General features: G+C 35.8%; 1 protein-coding gene across 3 annotated transcripts in view; it reads left to right on the forward strand.

The window, feature by feature from the left end:
• Nkain2 (Na+/K+ transporting ATPase interacting 2) overlaps positions 1–19,648 on the forward strand; it is a 937,374-nt gene that overhangs the window by 421,465 nt on the left and 496,261 nt on the right. For all 3 annotated transcript variants that reach the window (XM_013516706.1, XM_005389154.1, XM_013516707.1), the window contains exon 2: positions 9,149–9,286. In XM_013516706.1, coding sequence (XP_013372160.1) covers positions 9,149–9,286 — 138 coding nt within the window. The remainder of the gene's footprint in view (positions 1–9,148; positions 9,287–19,648) is intronic.

Genomic DNA, 19,648 nt, shown 5'->3' on the forward strand with positions numbered 1-19,648 from the left:
TGTTCCCATAGCTGTTCTCATAACTCACTAGGGCCAAGGGTGATGTTGTGAATTGCTGGATACTCACAATATTCCCTTAATGCTTGTAGAATGTATTATAAACAGTCCACAGACACTGTGTTCTGAACACCAGACATTTCCATGTCGTAAATATTTACTCATTTAGTACAGTCTTGAATCAAGTAAGACTTTCTTGTGAAGGTGCTGGAAATTCAATGTCAGATGGATGCTTTACAGTTCCTAATCCTCACCTGTCCTGTGCTTTAAGCGAGCCGTGGAAATGACCTACAGCAGCTGTCATTTTGATGTGTTCTGGTTCTTCAGGGAAGTTAGATTTCCACTAAGTAAAATGGTAGACTCTGTGAAGAAATCAAAACAGGGATGTATCTACCCAGAGGACCTACATAGTGACGTTTTTGCCTCGTTTCACACGAGTATAAGAAACTTTAAACTTAGTAAATGATACTCGGAGGCAATGAGGGTTTGAAGCTATTCGACAGCAAAACTCCTGATAAATACCGTTGTGCTGTGACTTCACAGGAGTATTATTCTATTCACTGTGTCGGCAGCAGAAACTTTCATTTCTTTTTTTCCAGAAATGTTCTGTTGTAACTGTGAACTTATCTGTACCGTGAACCACGCAATTTGTAGTCATGGAGTAATAGTAATAATTCTGGTTATTTTATATGGCTCATAACAACTGTGTGAAGCTTAAAACTATAGTTATGTATGGAAATACATATCATACCCTTTGATCTTTTACTTTGTCCTAAGAACAAAGAATCTCTTATATCTACTTGGTAACTGAAATAAGGAAATATTTGGTAATAAAGCAGAAGTCCTTAAAATTGTGAAATCAACACCATAGTATTCTACTGTATTCAGGTATTAATGTTTTGTGTCTAAAAATGTGGATGTCAGAGTTAAAATGACCAGGGTTTGATTGTGGTTTTACAATCGTGATCTTGGACATGTTTCCTTTGGATAAATCAGTTTACATACCTGTTTAATAAAGATAATGGAAGATAATCCTTACGTAATAGATAACTTTTTTTTTTTTGGGTTTTTCTCCGGTACTGGGAATCAAACTCACAACCTTGTGCTTGCCAAGCAGGGGCTGTACCCCACAGTAGATAACTTAAAAGGAGGCATTAACTATTAAAATGTATTACAGTGCTTATTCTACTCCCTGATATAATAAATATGCAACGAATTTAAATAAATATAATGTCAGAAGCACGGCATACTCTTTATTCAGTAAGAGGTCTGACATTACTATGATAAAGTGATATTAGCATAAAAAATTAAACTTTTTAAAAAATTTACTACTAAAATCATTTACTGATTATGTACACAGGCACACACAGAACTTAGCTTATGCACACAAAGCTCAAGCTGAAGCAATAATCAGGTTACTTCGTAAATTCAGGTCAACAATAAATGATATTTTTGTATTCCTGTGATAATTTATTGTGTTACTTTTTAGAAAACTTTTTATTTTTTAAGACTAGTATAATACATTAATCACCAACTTGTCTTTTTGTGGCATGAATGTTGACTTTGAAATGATTATAAATTGCTATGCAGAATGAACAGCTGTGAGAAATATAAATGATTCAGTTATCACAACAACTAGAATATTGGGTATCATATTTAGAATTATACATAAATGAAATTATTATCAAAAAACTGGAGAAGGTCTAAAATCAAATATTTGACACTTGTGTATCCTTAAGTAACCCTACTAATTCAACCTCTGAAAAATGTGAGTGACTGTTTCACTATAAATACCATATACAGTGTGTCAGCCACACAGCTTGTAAGAAAATGCACTTCTGTTTGAGTATTTTGAATTTACGCCAATCTTCACTAGTATTTTCTTTTGAAATTTATATTGTGCTTAACTGTATGAAGACAGAACTTTTGAAATAAATGTTGCTATCACATTTGAGAGGTAGGGAGAAGAAATAGACAAAGGAAATGGTGCTATTTGATACCTGTTCTTTTGTTGTAGTAATAAACCAAATTTGATACATGGGGCTATAAAACAGGCAAGAAAACATTCATTTGTAAAGTTCCCCTCCAAATAATTAAGATTTTTCAGAAGTATCAGTCATGGTATAACTTGTATCTGTGACCAATAAAATAAGAAATATTTGGTCTTCTCAAAATGCAACATGCTGACAAGAAAACAAATTTAGAACAATATTTGTAGCAAAATAGCAGAGTCTGAATCTGTGTATTTGTTGAAATATGAATTAATAATAGCTATTTTAAGATGCAATCCAGTCATTTTAATGCATACTCTGTACACATTATTACCTGTCATTAATCTTCATGAATATTTTAGGTACAGGTATTATAATATCTCACTTTACACATGAAGAAACTAAAATTCATAGAGACTAGGGGAACTTCTGTGCTCACATAACAAGTTGAACTAAATATGATTTTCTAATTTTAACACTGGAGACCAGAACCACCAGGTATTTTGATGCAAATTAGAATCACAGCAATAGGGATCTCATCCCCTTTATGACTTTGGTGGTGGTGCTGATGGTATTGGTGGCATTAGCTTTGGTTAGGATGCTGATTATGTGTGTTTTTCATTTCTAAATAAAGCAACTCTATAGAAGGCAGAAAATTTTTGGTACAATTTAATTAGACTGATTTGTTATATCTGATTCATTTTTGCCAAACACCTTATAATGGTATTTTGATTTCTTCAGTGAACACACACACACAATCATGTGCACACACACGCACATATACACACACACACAGGCCACAAATACATATGGACACACACTGGAGAAACTCCTGTTATTCAAGTGTGACTGAAATTCTCCTCCTCCTCTTCTACTTCCTCCTCTTTCAGTGCTGGGAATTGAACCCAGGACCTTCATATTAAGCTAAATACCCAGTCTCCTTTTAAATGTAACTTTTTTTGAGACAGGTTTCATTACATTGCTACATTTCTCAGGCTGGGCAACTTCTGATCCTCTAGCTTCAGTATCCCGTAGTGCTAGGATTATAGGCGTGCACCACCGTTCCAGGCTTAAAACTCTTCTGTAAGTTCTTTATAAAACCCTGAACTTTATCTGTTATCTTTGTCCGTATTTCACATATGTAATCATTGCAGGCCCTAATTCAAGTTTATCCTCATTTTATATGTAAAGGAATTTTCCTAGTAAAATAACAGAAACGTTTTGGTACTATGTATATTTTCCTGCATATAATGTTTAAAAACTGACATGTTTTCTCACTTGCCCACCCTGAGCAACACAGAGAATGGTAAGGAGGGGAAATCTTCAATCGCATTTACCTATACTTTTGCGTTATACTATTGTGATATTTTAGGGAATATAAATACATCAGTGCCTCAGCCTGAAAGGCTCCATGTACCTATAAGGTCTTTCCAGCTTTATTGAAGATTGGTTTAAAATATGGGGCGCCCTTTTCGACCTAAAACAGATAGGTCCAGAGAGTGGTTATCTCTACAGTTCACTGAAGGAGACCACGGGGAGGTGGAAATCAGCACAGCACAAGCCAGCAAGGTGGCAGAATTGACACAGACATCAGGCCCAAGCAGAACCAGCAGTTCTACCATAGTGAACAGAGAGCCAGGAAGGGAAAGTCTGTGCTAGGGAGTTGGGCACGGGGAAAACTTGAATCCAAATGCAAAGATCCCTTGGGATGTGGCATCCAGCTAAGGAGCATCGTCCTAGTCTTCTCAAGGAGATAGTACCAGAAGTTTCCATTTCTGATCCAGGGTGATTTTGAAGGCCTGAAGGGACAGGTATAGTGAGTGGATACAACCTAGTAGGAGAAACTGGCCATACTTGAATGGACTGTAGGAGAAAAGTCAATGGCAATTTCCACTAACAAATTCTGACAGATGGTCCTACTGTAGCTTAGGCAGGAAGTTTATGTAAACTTTCACAGTACCTAAAAATGAAAAAGAACTCAGACATATCCTGGAAACAGTCGTTCCCCTTTCAATTTTCATCTTTAAATTTTCCTAGTATTTTGCATTTTCTGTGCCCTCACAAGACTGATTTTGCTTGTTAGGTAAGTTATCATGCTTTGCAAGCAATTAAAATGCAACCCCAGCAACTGTGAACTAAGTGCAAATGCAAATGAAAGTCAGGTTTTGTACTGAATTCTGGAAGTTCACGATTTATATTTGATTAACTTTTGGCAAGTTTCACCATTTCCCTAAAGCCCAGGTTATTAAATCCGGTGGACTTAGGATGGCAACTCTCTCTACGTGTCTACCCTTGGCATCTGAGTCCTTCCCATTGCTCTCATCTGAGCATCTCAGTTCTCAGGAAGCACAGATTCTTGAAGGCCTCTGAAGACACTGAAAAAGGAGGAGAGATACTCAGCAGAACTGGAATATCCATAGATGATTTTAATTTCAATTACAATTTAATACCACAAACAATTTCTTTGTTCTCATTCTTTATTTATTTTTTTTTTTTTTTGGTTTTTCTCCGGTACCCGGAACCGAACTCAGGACCTTGCGCTTGCCAGGCAGGCGCTTTTGCCGCTGAGCTAAATCCCCAGCCCCTGTTCTCATTCTTTAATAACACATTATTTGAAAAACAAAAGAAATATTTTCCACCTAATGGACTCATGAGCCTACTTGTTTCCACTCAAAGCCTAGGTATTCAGTTATATTTCATGTTACCTGTGCTACTTGCAGGTTAAAATGAAAGGCAATGAATAAAGTTACAATGCTGTTTGAGAGAAATACTAATTAAGAAATTTTAGTTCTTAATAAAATTTAACCAAAGTAATGCATTTTAATTGGGAAATTTATTTACAATGAACAAAGGAATTCATTATTAGTGAAGCATAATGTCTCAAGTGCTACCAGTTTTGGGTCCTATCAGTTAAGCAAACTTCCTGTAAACATTAAAAAAAACCTTCAAAGAAATCGTTGCTGCTGTAGGTATAATTCACGATATTAATGTTGAATAGCAATATATATCTAAGCAGTGCAGTTTCCCACATACTATGCAAATATTTGAAACAAATTGGTTTCAAACTAAATACTCTTCTAAGAGACAAAATTTAGTTTATCAAATTATTTACTTAATTGGGCCCAGTTTTCTGATGTCTCTGTTCACATTATTGAATGAGCCTCTTCCAGTTCGAAAAGGCAGCAAATTTATTTATTTGGAAGACATTGAAAAGTTCCATCTGATGATCAGTTATTGTCAATGAAATAAGAAAATACCTATCAGACCTGACAGGATTTTGAAAATTTTGTCAGCTTTAATGTACTCTACTATGTTAACAGGCACAATTAAAATTCTCTTTTACTATAGTGCAAAGTAAAATGGTAATTTTCATGCCTTCTTCTCCTTCACACATGTACACTGAAGAAGAATGAAGGACACTTCTCGCATAATTATGATTCTGCAACAAGAATTGACCCTGTGTTTCCACTGGTGGGATCTTAGCCTACGGACACCCCACCATACATTTATAAGCTTGTTTAATGCATTCTTGGTGTTGTAGACAAAATTTAAAAACAAATTAAGTATCAAAATTAATTTCCCTTCCTTATTAAGTATCAAAATTAATTAATGTTAGATCTAGGAACAGAAATTTTGCTAAGATGGAAAACCTTATGGAATTTCACTAATTGAGGAATATAAACTGAAAGTATCTACTGCTTGAAGGAGATTGCAGATCCGTTTATACGAATAAAAGTGATTTGAAAAGTTCTCACACAGATATGCAAGGCCTGCCTCTCCCTTGGCATGCACACATGGAACTCTACCGAAAGCTCTGCAGTCAGCAGTGGTGTCCAGGCTGCCATGGGCTGCCCCTGGTGAGACAGGGAGACCCACAAGCTTCTCTGAAGTTTAGTAAAGTACTTCATAACATTGATGCCATGCTCTGGTTTGAAGCATGTGTAACTTTTATAACAATGTCAGAGAAAGAGAGAAAAAGAAATTGAATTAGAAGATAATTTATAGGCACAAAATCCTCAAATAAAATTTTATTTTCCTTAAATTTTATAAATAAAATTCAATAAAAACTAAAAATGTACTAATTTACTAGGCATAGAAAATGATAACAGCATACTGGCAAAAACTTGCATTATACTACTAGATACAGAAATAGTAATTGGTAAAGATTAGCCCCTATTTCTGTGAAAAATAAAACTTTGTAAAAAATAGTGATGGAGGGGTACACAATTATTGTGGTAGCACAGAATTGCAAGTAATATACATTATAAGGTTATTCTGTAGGATGCAGACAAAAGGAATCAAAATTTATATTTAACAAAATAAACATGTAAAGATTTATACTATAAGACTTTTTATATGAAAATAACACAGACATAAACAACAATAGTGTATGTTTTCCAGGCTGTATCTGCACTTATACATCAAGTGACCTGAAGGACATTAGGTACATACATTAAAGAAGACCCAGAATAACACAGAGGACAGAATTTAAAGGAGGCCAAAAATAAACCCAACTCTGGAGGTTTTCCTTGACCAAAGACGTTATAAAGTAATAAACTGACAAATGTGATCAGAGATTCTCTGTACTATTCTGAAATAAATACAGTAATAAAGTGGCATACATCCTATCACCAGCATAGTGTGTCCAACACAACCCATGCCATCTGGATTTGGGACTAGGGCTAGAAGGGTGGAGATGGTAGCATAGGCGGCCATGGCGAAGCTTTGAGACCTTTCCCCAGTCTGCTTCTGCTCCCATGCTACAGGCAGTCATCATGGGCTAAGAATGCCTTGAACTAAGGTCTAGATTCCCATTGTACTACTTGCTGTTTTTCTCAACCTCAAGACAATCACTTCGCCATTCTACATTTTGTTGCCTTAATTTTCAAAAGACAATAATATTTAGTTCCCTGGGTTTTTTTATGCCTGAGGAAGAATATATAAGTGCCCAGAAAGGAGGAGGCATTTTAACAAATATATCTTCTTTTCTTCTCAACCCCAAAACAACTCCTCACCCCCTCACCATGGACAGAAGCCTTAGGAAATACGGAAGTACTCCTGTAAATACTCACACCCTTTACAGTCACTGATGTTTTCAAGGCATCTTCCATTCTTCAGTCCTAGCTCCACATGCCTTTAGTCTTAGCTCTATATCATAGGGCCAATAAAAAAATAAAAAATATACTATGTGAAGAATTATATATGAACTTTGTTTTATAAGAAACTATTAGTGCTGTCATAAAAACCTGATAAATGTTGAAAGAATTTCATTTTAGCCTTGCACACTCAGTGCATACATTATCATTGATGTATTTTTTATAATTAATGATGGTGCTGCTCTTTTCTTCCATAATTGGTACATTTATTGAGAAATTCCCCACTGGTTGACTGATGTGTTTCATCCTCTATACTTTTTCCCTGCTGTTTCTCTACACTTATGAAGCTCAAAATTTATAGAGCCTATGTTTTTCTTGCTGTTGTTTCATATCCCTATTTTCTGTCTGTCAGTAGGATCAGGAGATGAGGCTTCCATTTTGGGATGGGTTTCTATGTGGAAGTTCAGGGACAGGCCTCCCAGAACACCTACTTAGGTTGTGATGCTGTTCAGAGATCCCAACAAAGGCATGTCTCAAAGAGGCCTCAGTGTTGTGAAGCGTGGACTGCATAAGGTAGTTGAAGTCATCTCTTAACTTTGTGAAGACAGTTCAAAGTTCATGAGGTTTATAAAAATAGGTTTAAGTTCAAGTTCTGACAGTCTGTGGCAGTTAACCATTCAGAATCTTGTCGGGACTCTGGTGACTATCATGGATTTGACATGTGCCATCGAGAATAAACCAAGGTTCTTCTCATCTAGTTCAGTAAATCACTACCAAGAAGCAGGAAGAATGAAGATCCGGCTGGTGGGAGGGTGACTGTCACCGCCACACATGCTGTACAGTGTGCCTTAGGATATGCAGGTGTTGGGCAAACACTTCTGGAGAATTTGTTTTCTCTTTCCATGCATCATGGGGATATGTGCTACTCATCTACAGACTTCAATAGAAATAATAATCATTCAAAAAGTCTTCAAACTGAGCGACAGGTATTTAATTTAAAAGTTCGCTGCCCATTTGGAGAATCAGTACTTCCTTCTAACAAGAGATATCAAAACATGGTGGTGACATTAGTAACTTAGGGATCTTCAATCATTTGTCTTTAAAACGTGACTGGAAAAAGTAAGATTGCATTTTGCTATCGTACACTGAGTTCTTTTGCAGTGTTTTTCTTTGGGCAGCTTTTTACTTTGCACCAAGGGTGGGCAGGAGGAATAGAGCCACCAAACTGCTCTGTTTGCTTAGATGGAATGAGTGACTTGCCAGCTATCTGGATTTCACTTTCCCTGTTGCGTGGTTGTCTGGCTGATTTTGTTATCTCTTTGCTGCTTAGATTTTTAGATGTCTTTCCTTGTAAACGTGAGTGTGGATGAAAGTAGCGTACTTTGAAGCCGGCTGTCTTGCTTTTGTCAGAGTGATGGATGACTTTTCATCCCATTGTTCTAAGTTCCTTTTCATCACCCTTGTTATACCTTGTTGCTGGAAGTAACTGTATATGACAAAAATGTCACATTTGATTTTTAACCCGTCGTGGTGGTTCTGGATTTTGCGGTGAAGAATCAGCACCCTGAGAAGGAGAGGCCTTCAGGAGGCCACTGCAATTGCTCAGTGGTAGATGTGTCCAGAACCCAGAGGTCTCACTGCTATTTTTATCTCCCTACACCACACACTCTTTGCTCTACTCCCAACTTGTAGAGGGCTGTTTGTGCAGATCCTAACAACAAGCCTTTGCTCTGCACCAGCCTCACTTTCTGGCTGAAGACTTCAAGTGTTTGACATTGCACCCGACAGAGTAATTTCTCCTGTGACTGCTCAGATGACATCTTGTGAATACTGCTTGATGCCTCCCCACAATCACCTTGAAAGGACTGTCACTATCTGGGGATCCACACAGACAGAGTGTTCCTTTGAAATATACCTGAAAATGTCATTCTCGCTGTTAATGACAACTGCCAGACGTCCTAGCAGAGCTATAATTGCTAATTATAACGTCAACCCGATCCTGTGTCTCTGCACTGTGATGCTGCTCATGTGCGCTGATCTGTCGATTCTGCTTTGCTGTTCTAGGCTTGTGTGCTGGAAAGGCAAATATTCGACTTCCTCGGATACCAGTGGGCACCCATCCTCGCAAATTTTGTACATATTATTATCGTCATTCTTGGTTTATTTGGAACTATTCAGTACAGACCTCGTTACATAACAGGAGTAAGTATGATTTCTGCCTTTTTCTAACTTGCTGACATGATGGACGGTGTTGCAAATAGAAATGCCTGCAAGAGCAGCACATGCACCCTCGCTCAGCGATGTGCAAACCCTCTCTTCAACCTGCATGCTTATTCTCAGTTTCAGATGGCATTAACAGGAACTGAAAACGTCAGGTTTAAAGCCTTTGATTGTGAATGCAATCAGATTGTATTTCCATTAACTGAAATTTTGGCAAATATTCACCTATAAGTACAAACAGATGCCTGACCCTGTGTTTCTAAACTATAAAGTTCTAGTCCCTGAATTAACAGATTTTAGTGGTAAGTTTTTCCCATTTTAAATCATTTCATTTTATAAATTGGAGAAAATAATGTAGAATCAATGCAGACTAACACACAATTAATGTGAAAATATTAATATATTAGGATTAATATTTGAAACATTCCAAAGCCAGAATATTCTGGACCATTGTCTCTGCATTCTCCGTAATTATCTTTTTGGCTCAGAGGAAGTATTTTGCATTTCCACTCAAGTTAAACTTACTTAACATAAAAGTGAGATCCAACTGTGTCACAGTTGCTATGGAAACTATAATTTCGGCTTTGTTTTATTTTTTAACTTTCCTGTGTGCCCCAGCTCTCGGCTCTCCTTCATTAATGTAGATTTCTTCTTTAGTTTCATTTTCCCCCACCCCCATTTCTTCTGTCTTTGACAAGGGAAATGTCTCTAGGCATTTCTCTGAAGTCATAAAGTGAGAGAGTGGTAAGCACATACACAGACATTAGTACAGCTACAGGTCTGCTGCACCAACACCAATCTGCAGGCCTCCCTAGTTGCAGGAAGAGTGCCCTCCTGGACCTGCCGCTCCGCCTTCTGATGGAGCACAGAAGTTGCATTGGTACTGAGGCCCCAGCGGGTGACCTACCTGGTGAAGGTGTGAGACAACATCGTCTTCTCCTCCAGGACTGTGCCCAGAGCCCAGCCCACACGGTCACCACTCAAGCTACATGGCTACCTCAGTCTTGTAGTAAATGGCCCTGTTCTGTTGCAAGGGCATGTGGTCTATGACAGAGGTGATGACAACATCACACCGTTTCTTATATAAACTGTAGTTTGGTCTGGTGTGGGAGGGACAGCACCCTGACGGCTGTGAGTCAGCCGAAGTCAAGATGTCAGTGCTGAGATCTTAGATCTGCCAAATTCTCTGTGATCATGAACCGCTCTACCTCACCTACCTTCAGCTTCATTATCTTTATATACAAAGTAATAATTATATTAAATCATAATTGTTTCATTAGTTGATGGATTATTTTAAAATTCTTAATTTTCCTCTCACTGAACTTTGTGCCCCCTTCGTTATTTTATTTGTATCATAATACTGCCCTGAGTTTCATGACATAAATACAACTCATCTATATGTCTGTTGAGGTGATTTGTATAAAAATCTAGACATGGATCAAAATGTTGAATGCTTCAAAAATTCAGAACTTTCTATAGAGGAATAACTGAGGTAGTTCATGAAATGTCCTTGTTGCAATGCCTAGTGATTAAGGAGTGTTCAGTACATGTTAGTGATGATATTTTTCTTACTATCATTTGAAAGTAATACTAAAATGCCTAGTATAATAATAGACTGGAAGGAAACAGAAAACAAAGCCAGGTGTTCCTGATATGACAGTGGTTGAACTATTTCTTTCCCTTTTGTTACAAGGTGGTACGACCCCTAAAGCATCATAAGATTTCCACTTATTAAATTACAATCTCTTTCTTGTAGATGAAAGATTTACTTATAGATCTGCATAGTACTGGCAGATTCCATTGTGCAGCATAAGAGTTGAAAAAGAGGTACTAAGGCCATTAAGGTGCTAGAATTTTGATCTAACCACATCTACTGGACACAACCGGAAACCCTTTTGAGCTTGTGCAGGAAAGACGATAGGGAGCTACACTAGTGATTGGACCTTTTCTTGTAGAAGGCACCCTTAGTTTGATTTTTTCCCAAGACAGTGCCTTAGTCTGAGAAACATTTGCTAGCTCAAGATCCTCTGAAACTCCTACAGTCCACCTTGCAAGGCATATGTTGGAAACATAGCCTCTACTTTCTACTTGAAAATTAATTCTTTAGGTTCATTCTATGAAAATACAAAGCTATATGTGGGTAAAGGATGATTGCGAGCTCTGTCAAATGATTGCTTAGAAATTATCTTAACCAGATCATGCAATTCATAAGCACATTGTCTGTCTTCCCAATTATTGTAAACTGTAGCCAAGGTAACTGTTTTGACTGATGACCATGAAACCCCCAGTAGTGCTCCAAAAACATTTCCTTCCTGCCCTTCCTAATTCTCCCCCTCTTCCCACTGGCGGTCTCCTTTCTGGCCTTCTGGGCTCAACCTGACAGCTTTTCTCGAAGTCAGCACTGCATCTTTGAGGTTTGTTTTGTGGTATCACTCACTTCCTTGTAGTGAAATTTTGTTCTCTCTACTTTTGTGTAATTTACATGATGGAAGGCCAAAAGTGAATTCAGAAAAATATGGACTTAGCCATAAAAATGGAACACAGAATTTCAATTTGCCCAAAGATGACAAAAGGAATTAGAGGTAAATAAATTCTAAATGAAATAAAAAATGCGAGAAATTCTGCTCCATGCAAGATCTTGGTGTGAAAGAAAAAAGCAAGATTCGGGGGCACACTGGAGCTGACAATACGGTATTTATTGCTGCACTCAAGAAATTTCTGCGGGCTCTGTGCACCGGAGATTTAGATATTAGCAATGAAGTTAATTTTTCTCTCCATTAAAATATAGAACTTTATGACTTCTGTATTAGATATTTTTCTCTTTTTATAAAATACATAATGCAGCATAAAAATAAGCACTTTCCTAATTTCATGACTGAAAGTCATTAATATTTTGCAGATTTCCTATATTTTGTGGAGATGTAACATGTTGGATAATACTTAATATCTCCTATGTATAACACATTTTATTTAAAAATATAAGGGAATTTAGAAATAATATGAGTATTCCACTGTCCATTTAACACTTTACCTGTGTTGTACATTATATATTTCCATTCTTTATTATTACAAATTATTCCCTAAAATAATCTCCATAAAACACGTTCACCTTCGTGTGTGGATCACGCCTTATGAGAAACATTGGATATAAAAATAAAACAAATGATTTTAACGTCCTTACTATGTCATTTACAGTCACCCACCTGGGATTATTCTTCCACAGTGACAATGTACTTTTCCTGACCCTGAATTCTATCTGTGTGCAAAATAAATTCTCATCTTTGACTCAAATTGAATTTCTTATCTCAGGTCAGGTGGACTTTTGCTTATTATCCATTTTGTTTTCCTTTTGATAAAATCTTTTTCAGGTGTTCCTCATTTTTCTCCAAGAGTCTTAGTGTTTTTCCTATCTATCTGTCTATCTGTCTATCTGTCTATCTGTCTATCTATCTATCTATCTATCTATCTATCATCTCTCTATCTGAGTACTGCAAAATACAATAATGGGTGGTGTATAACATGCTTACATGTTATTAACATATTATATAACACATGATATAATGATATATAAATACAAAATAGATAAAGTTCATTACTAAGATGTCATAAAAATAGAGCTGACAGTATATAAAAATAATAGTAGTATTTATGAGGGTCATATTTTTCTTAAAATGAAAATAGATATTATGTATAATATAATAAAGATATTGTAATTTAAAATATAATGTTTCATTTTGATGTTCATTACCTTCACCTGATTAAGATTAATTCCTTTCACCTTTGTATCTTCTATTGCTTTTGAAATTTTAAAGATTAAATACCATTTTGCAAAAGATAATATTAGGGCTTCAATATCTTTTGATCTAGTTTCACTGAGTGAAAAGGCTTATGCCTTCAAAAAGAGTCTAAGGACAAAGAATTCTTTTTTTTTTTTTTTTACTTTTTCTATTGATAAAGTATTGCAAACTATTTATGGGTATTTTATTATATTTAATTAAAATATTCTCCCTTAAAATTGACATTCTCTAAAATTTTAAGCATAGCACCAACAAAAATAATTGAGGAAGTATTGGCAATGAATTTTTTTCTGCACTAATTTTTCTTTTCATAGTAACAAAGAATTATAATTTCTAAATTTATAATAATTAGTTGTAATAAAATTCACTGATAAAGTTTTAGGGCCTCAAATACTTGAGAGTCTAATACGTCCAAGGAAAATGAAATAATCATTTCAATTCTAAGCAAAGAAAATCTGAAACCAGAATCCATAGAAAGAATCCATGTTGTTTAATTTTTCACCGTATTAAATTCAAAGAAAAAAAAAGAAAAAGTCAACTTGGCTGGACCAACTTGTAAATGACTATGTTTATATGAATGGTTTTGTTGAAAGTATTCCTTTATATTAAGAAATGGAATGCCCTCACATCTTCATTTGGGCTAAAGACACTGGCAAGGAGAACGGGAATTGTGATGTCCAGTATTGATCATTTAATGAGAAGATTGTTAATGGATTGCTTTCTGCTGTATCACGTGATACTAGGAGCACGTGGGTTCTGGCCTGCTTTTCAGGATGGTGGCGTACCACCTCTTTTGTACTGCCAAAGGAAAGGAACTCAAAGAATCGCCTTCTCTTTTTCTCCTTTTTTCCATGCAAAAAACACTACTTCAAAAAGTAGAAGTAAATTCTAAACATCTATTACTCAAACACCATAAAAATGGAGCATACCAAAATGACAGTAATAATTATGACAATCATATTTTTCTTACCAATTATATTACCTACTCTCTTGTATGGTCTTCTTTTACAATTCCTACAGGCCTCACATTAACCTTGTAGAACATTTGTCCCGATTCCTATGACTAGGAAATAGCAGATATAAGCTCTTGCCCAATTATCTCCTGACTTACAACAATCCTCATAGGGAATTGCTTCTTAAAGCCTGGGTTCAGAGTTACCATCTAGCTGATGAGTGAAAATAGACTTGAAGTTGTGGACATATTTAAAATTCCACATGGCATGTGCAACTTGGGGAGGATTTAGATTTCAGGTTATGATCTGCCTTCCTATTTTAAGGATTTTTGGGGGGACTGTATTTAATTTAAAAATTATCTTAAGAATTGAGGGCAGAACCTGCCAACAACAGATGTATTATTCTTTTGGGAGATCAATATCACAAGGCATCTTTAATCTCCAAAAGCACTGAATTAGAACAGTAGTTTTTCTTTTCCTTCATCAGTCAGCATTTTAATGATGAAAGTTCATCAAAATATTATAGCTATCAAGTGTATTCATCAAATAACAGAATTTAACCTCTAACATATAATATAATTGTAATTAAATTAAGGATGAACTATTTCATCTCACATTTGTTATCTCTAAAGAATTTCAAATAATTGTATGCAGTTTTAAAGAATATTCAAAATATATAGGAATACAAAAGATCTGGAAAAAACAAAATATGTACATACACGCATAATATTGTATTGAATTATTATGTCTAAGCATTTTTCACAGCACCAGGTGAGATTATGATAACAAAAGTCTAAAATCAGATGAATGGCAAACACCGGGATTGTTTTCCTCATTTGTTACTGAAAAATCAAGTTTAAAATATGAGGGTAAAAATGTTTTGAAGAAGCAGGGCTGTGGTGGTTAGAAAGAGAAGCCCATCTTCATAAATCTTCACCTTTGTGTAATGAGGATAATAAACTACAACACCATGTTAGAATATCCCTTCTCATTTCACTAAATAAAATAACTGGGTAGTTCTTTAGTCCATATTTTAAAGCTTTGAATGGCAGTCTCTGAATATTTCCGAGCCAGGCATGGTGGCTCATGCTTGTAATCGGAGCACTCAGGAGGCAGAGGCCGGAGGATCAATGTGAGTTCGAGACCAGCCTGAGCTACAAAGTGAGCTCAAGGCCAGCCTGAACTGCATAGTGAGACCCTGTCTCAAAAAGACAAAAAAAAGAAAAGAAAAGAAAATGAATATTTCTGGGCACTGAATTTCTGTTACTCAATTTACATTACTCCTTTTTGTTACTACAAATTTTGTTTCATTTTTTGCTTTGTAATGTGCTGCATGAATGTTTATGTTTTTGCTTTGTAATGTGCTGCATGAATTTATAAGTTGATGTACATCCTCCTTCTCCTCAGTAAGTCAAGATCAGTTTCACACATGATGCCCACCACTTGATATTTAGCATATTCAAAGCCAGCATGCTAAAGGAAAGTCCCCTGCCATCGTGGCTAAGAGATAGAAGTACGTTGTTACTGCAGCACTGGAAGACAAAACCAATGACTCTTTTGTGAAAACAATCTGATATGACATTTTGTAAAATATACAGAGATCCTGAGTCTGTACAGCAAAGTCATATAGTATAATCTGTGAGGGAAGGCAAGAAAGTCCTCTAAATTTCTAGAAATTACTATTCACTGAGAATTAGTCATGATCCTATTCTTAATTGTTCATGAACTCAGGTGTCCATAGAGAACATCCCCAACCTCTGTGAATGGGGAGACATTCTAATGTTTACTTTTTGGATCACAGGCTTTTAAAAATCTCTAACAGTGTCTCCTCCTTAAAGAGGAGGAGACTCCTTGAAGTCATTTTCAGGAAGTTTTTAATCCGTGTTCAAGTAGATATTTTGCCACTTTTAATCAATTCTTTGAGGAGAAAAAAAATTCAAAAGGAAACTTACTGCAGCTAAAGCATTAAAAATGCACAATTTGTGTGTTCAGGACAGAAAATCAATGTAGATTAGAGATGAAGAGACTTGAGATAGTAGTAAATTAACAATACTTCTAATGACTTAGAATAGTTGTGAAAATAAGTATTTTCCCATAAGCCTGGCGGGGAGGAAAAAACCATCATTACAAGTTTAATGGATTTAGCCTGTAGTCCTAAAATAAATGTAATAATGTAACATTGTGAATGCAATTTATTCTCAACAGAATGTGTACCCTTGAGGAAATAAGAACCATTTATTCTACAAGAAGATTCTTTGTGCTCTCATTATACTGTTATGCTGTGGCTAAAGATTCATAGAAAGTGGTACATATGAATAATTACATTTTGACAATCCAAATTTATGTTTGCAAATCGTCTAAATACTTTTGGAAATGAATGTTGATGAAATGGGTATTGGTTTCGTTTCTAAAATAAAAATTTAATCATTAAATTGTTTTTAAAAATGAAAAAGAAAGCACGGGTTTATAATAAAATAAAGTCTCTTTCCTTAGCCCCCTTAACTGTTGCTGATCCCTTTACACTTCACCTGGGTTACTTCCATTCTGTGCAACCCATGTTGCTAATTCTGAATTTTACAGCTTCAGAGAGTATCCAATAAAGCCCTGCTCCAAATTCTTCTAGTCTAACTTATTTTGGGATCACACTTTGTACAGATTTTCCCCCTGAGGGTTTTTTTTTTTTTTTTTTTTTACTATTTTCTATTTCTTGTAAGAGAGGGAATGGGCTTTAGTTTCTAAATGTATCTCAAATATATTTCCCATCAGTAGCCTTTTGTTTAATCTCCTCGTCCTCCCCAGAGATTTGCCTGTTAGCACACACCTTTTTTCTCCTATCCAAATTGTTTGCTTTTTGGGTCTGTTACACATCACACCTTCCTACCTTGTTATCCTGAATTAAGAGTTACACTTTCTTAAACTCCATGTATTTTCTTCCTCATGTTTTTCAACTTCCTGAAAGAAAAGAATGTCTGGTAATTTTTTTTGAGCTCTTATATATCAAAGAGTAACTCTATTCTACTTGAGTGAGGGTTTGACTAGATGTGGAATTCAAAGGTGAAAATTATTTTTCCATAGAATACTGAAGTAATTGTCTTACTGCTTTCTAAAAAGCAGTGCTAGTGGTGGGAAATCTGATGTCAATCTGTAAATAACTTCAAAAGAAGTGCTTGAAATATTCATTTTATCCTTGTCATATTGACATTTCAAAAGAGGTGTCTTCAGTGTGGACCTATTTTAAAATTTAATAGGCCCCTTTCATTTACAGAGTTATGGATGCCTTTAACTCTGGACTTTGCACCTATTATTTTGACGGTTGGAGCATTTGTTTTTGATCCTTTTACTTTGTTTTGAGCATTTACATTTTATCTTCAGATAATTTCATTGAGCAGTTGTGGTACATTTCTTACTAAAAATCACCTTGCTTTCTTCAGAGAGGTGAATGTCTAGCTAGTTTTTTAAACGGTAACAGAGGATCCATTTGTGTGTCACACTCACCTTTGGTCACCTGTTCTTTTCGCACCTCTCCAGAGTATACAGAATTCCACCTGGCAGTTATGTTCCTTCACGTCTGTCGTCCCTCCGCACTACACTACCTACACCGAGATAGTTCTGTGCTGCTTTCTAATGGATGTGTACCTGTCTGAGTATCCACTTCCACCACTTGGGGAGCGCTCTGTGGCTTAGGGTTTACTGCTAATAGGACAATTCATGTTATATTCTCCATTTTTCTTTTTGAATCAGAAATGTAGGAGTAGCTGTTAAAATGCATTAAGTATGTTTTATTTTGGAATCATTTTCTTAATGAATGAGTACTGTGTGCAAATATGAGTAATGTGCAAAAGTATTGTTATACAGAGATGTAGAAAACTAATAATTTTAAGAACTCTTTGTCATCTCTTATATAGTAAGCACTATGCCGTGCATGTGTATGCTACTATTACAAAGCCTCTAGATATTCAACATTTTCCAGAGTTAAATAATATGCAAACAAGTAAATGCAATGCTTTTCCTTGGAGTATGATAGGAACACAGATATATAAAATATGGTGTCCTAAAGACACTGAACAAGGTTACGGGTTCAGCAGGTACTTCATGAAGGATGTGACCTACAGGGTGAGATTTAGAGTATGAAACGTAAGTCACTAGGAAGACAGAAGAAGGGGAACTTCCAGGCACAGGTTACAACAGAGCAAACGGCACTGAGATGTTTGAAAACGCTAGTTGTGTCTCTGAAATTATACTAGAGTGGCATAGTTGTTACACAGGTGTTGACTGAAGGAAAGGACTCAATAAGTAGGAAGGGTCTGCATATTTTGGAGAAAAAATACTTGAGCATCCTAAATTGCTTCTAGGAGGCATTGTTTAGAACTGAAGCGCTGTACAGGAAATGGCCCTGAGCTGCTGGCAACAGGAGGGGAAGGAGACAGGAAAGGACAAACATGCTCTGAGGTATTTCTGAGGACAAGATGGCTACTGGCGGAGTCATTCGGCAAAGCAGCTCTAAAACAAGAGGAACAATGAGGAAATATACAAGCATTCAGTGTTAAATTTATCAGTTTATCATTAGTCATGTACAAAACATCAAAACGTTCTAAATCCTTTATAGACTGCTTCCTAATACCTTGATATGACTTTAAGACATATACTAGTAAATAGGTTTTTATACAGAAAAGACATGTGTTTATCACCATAAAATAAGAAGAGTATCTACAATGATATCTAGACACTTCATATATTTGGTAATTAGTAACTAAAATGTAATGAAATTATTCTATTGTTCAAAAATGAAAGTCAATATTTGGGCCAGAAGCCTCCAAATGTCACTAATTAGTATTTAGTTACTCTGTCTATGCACAGTTAGCTAATATATTTTCACAGCTGAATTTAATTCACAGTCACTTCATTGCAGAGGGTACACTAGGCAGATTCCATGGCATCCTAAATCTTTACGAGTAAGAGAGGTTGAGTGTTTGCACCCCCAATAATTTTCTAGTTTAAAATCAGTTGCAGCAAATTTTCATGGTGTAAGACTTTTAAGATTGATTTTCCTTTTGCAGTGGGTGAAAGCAAACCTAATATTTTCCCTAGAATAATGGTCTTTCTGTTCCATTTCATTTGCCTGCCTTTAACCAGAGGTGGTGATGTTTTTGGCCAGACACAAACTTTGTGCATGTCTTTAATTTCTGGTATCATTTTACCCACCATTCAACTATCCATTGAATCCCATGGGCCTTTAGTGAGCCAGTATTATACAGTCTCTGCAGTCCTGGCACTGTTCTGTAACACCTTAAAATTGTTACCACTCAATAGTTATCAAAAGCATAATTTTAAATGGTATCTGTGTAGTATTACATGGGGAATAAATGGCCTGTAAATTCTCTCAGACCCTCTAAAACCTGTTCTAGACAAATGTCCATATCTGTACTATGTCACTTTGGTGCTTTAAAAATATATTTTTACTCCTAAATGACATTTCAGAAATGTGTCATTAACCTATAATGAGTGGTTTCATACAAAACAGACCTTAGGCATTCATGCATTGGTTATGAAGATTTTATTTTTTTTTTTTTTTTTTTTTTTTTTTTTTTGGTTTT

The sequence above is a fragment of the Chinchilla lanigera genome, unplaced genomic scaffold (assembly GCF_000276665.1).
Source record: "Chinchilla lanigera isolate Chin_1 unplaced genomic scaffold, ChiLan1.0 scaffold00035, whole genome shotgun sequence".
Taxonomy (NCBI): Eukaryota; Metazoa; Chordata; class Mammalia; order Rodentia; family Chinchillidae; genus Chinchilla; species Chinchilla lanigera.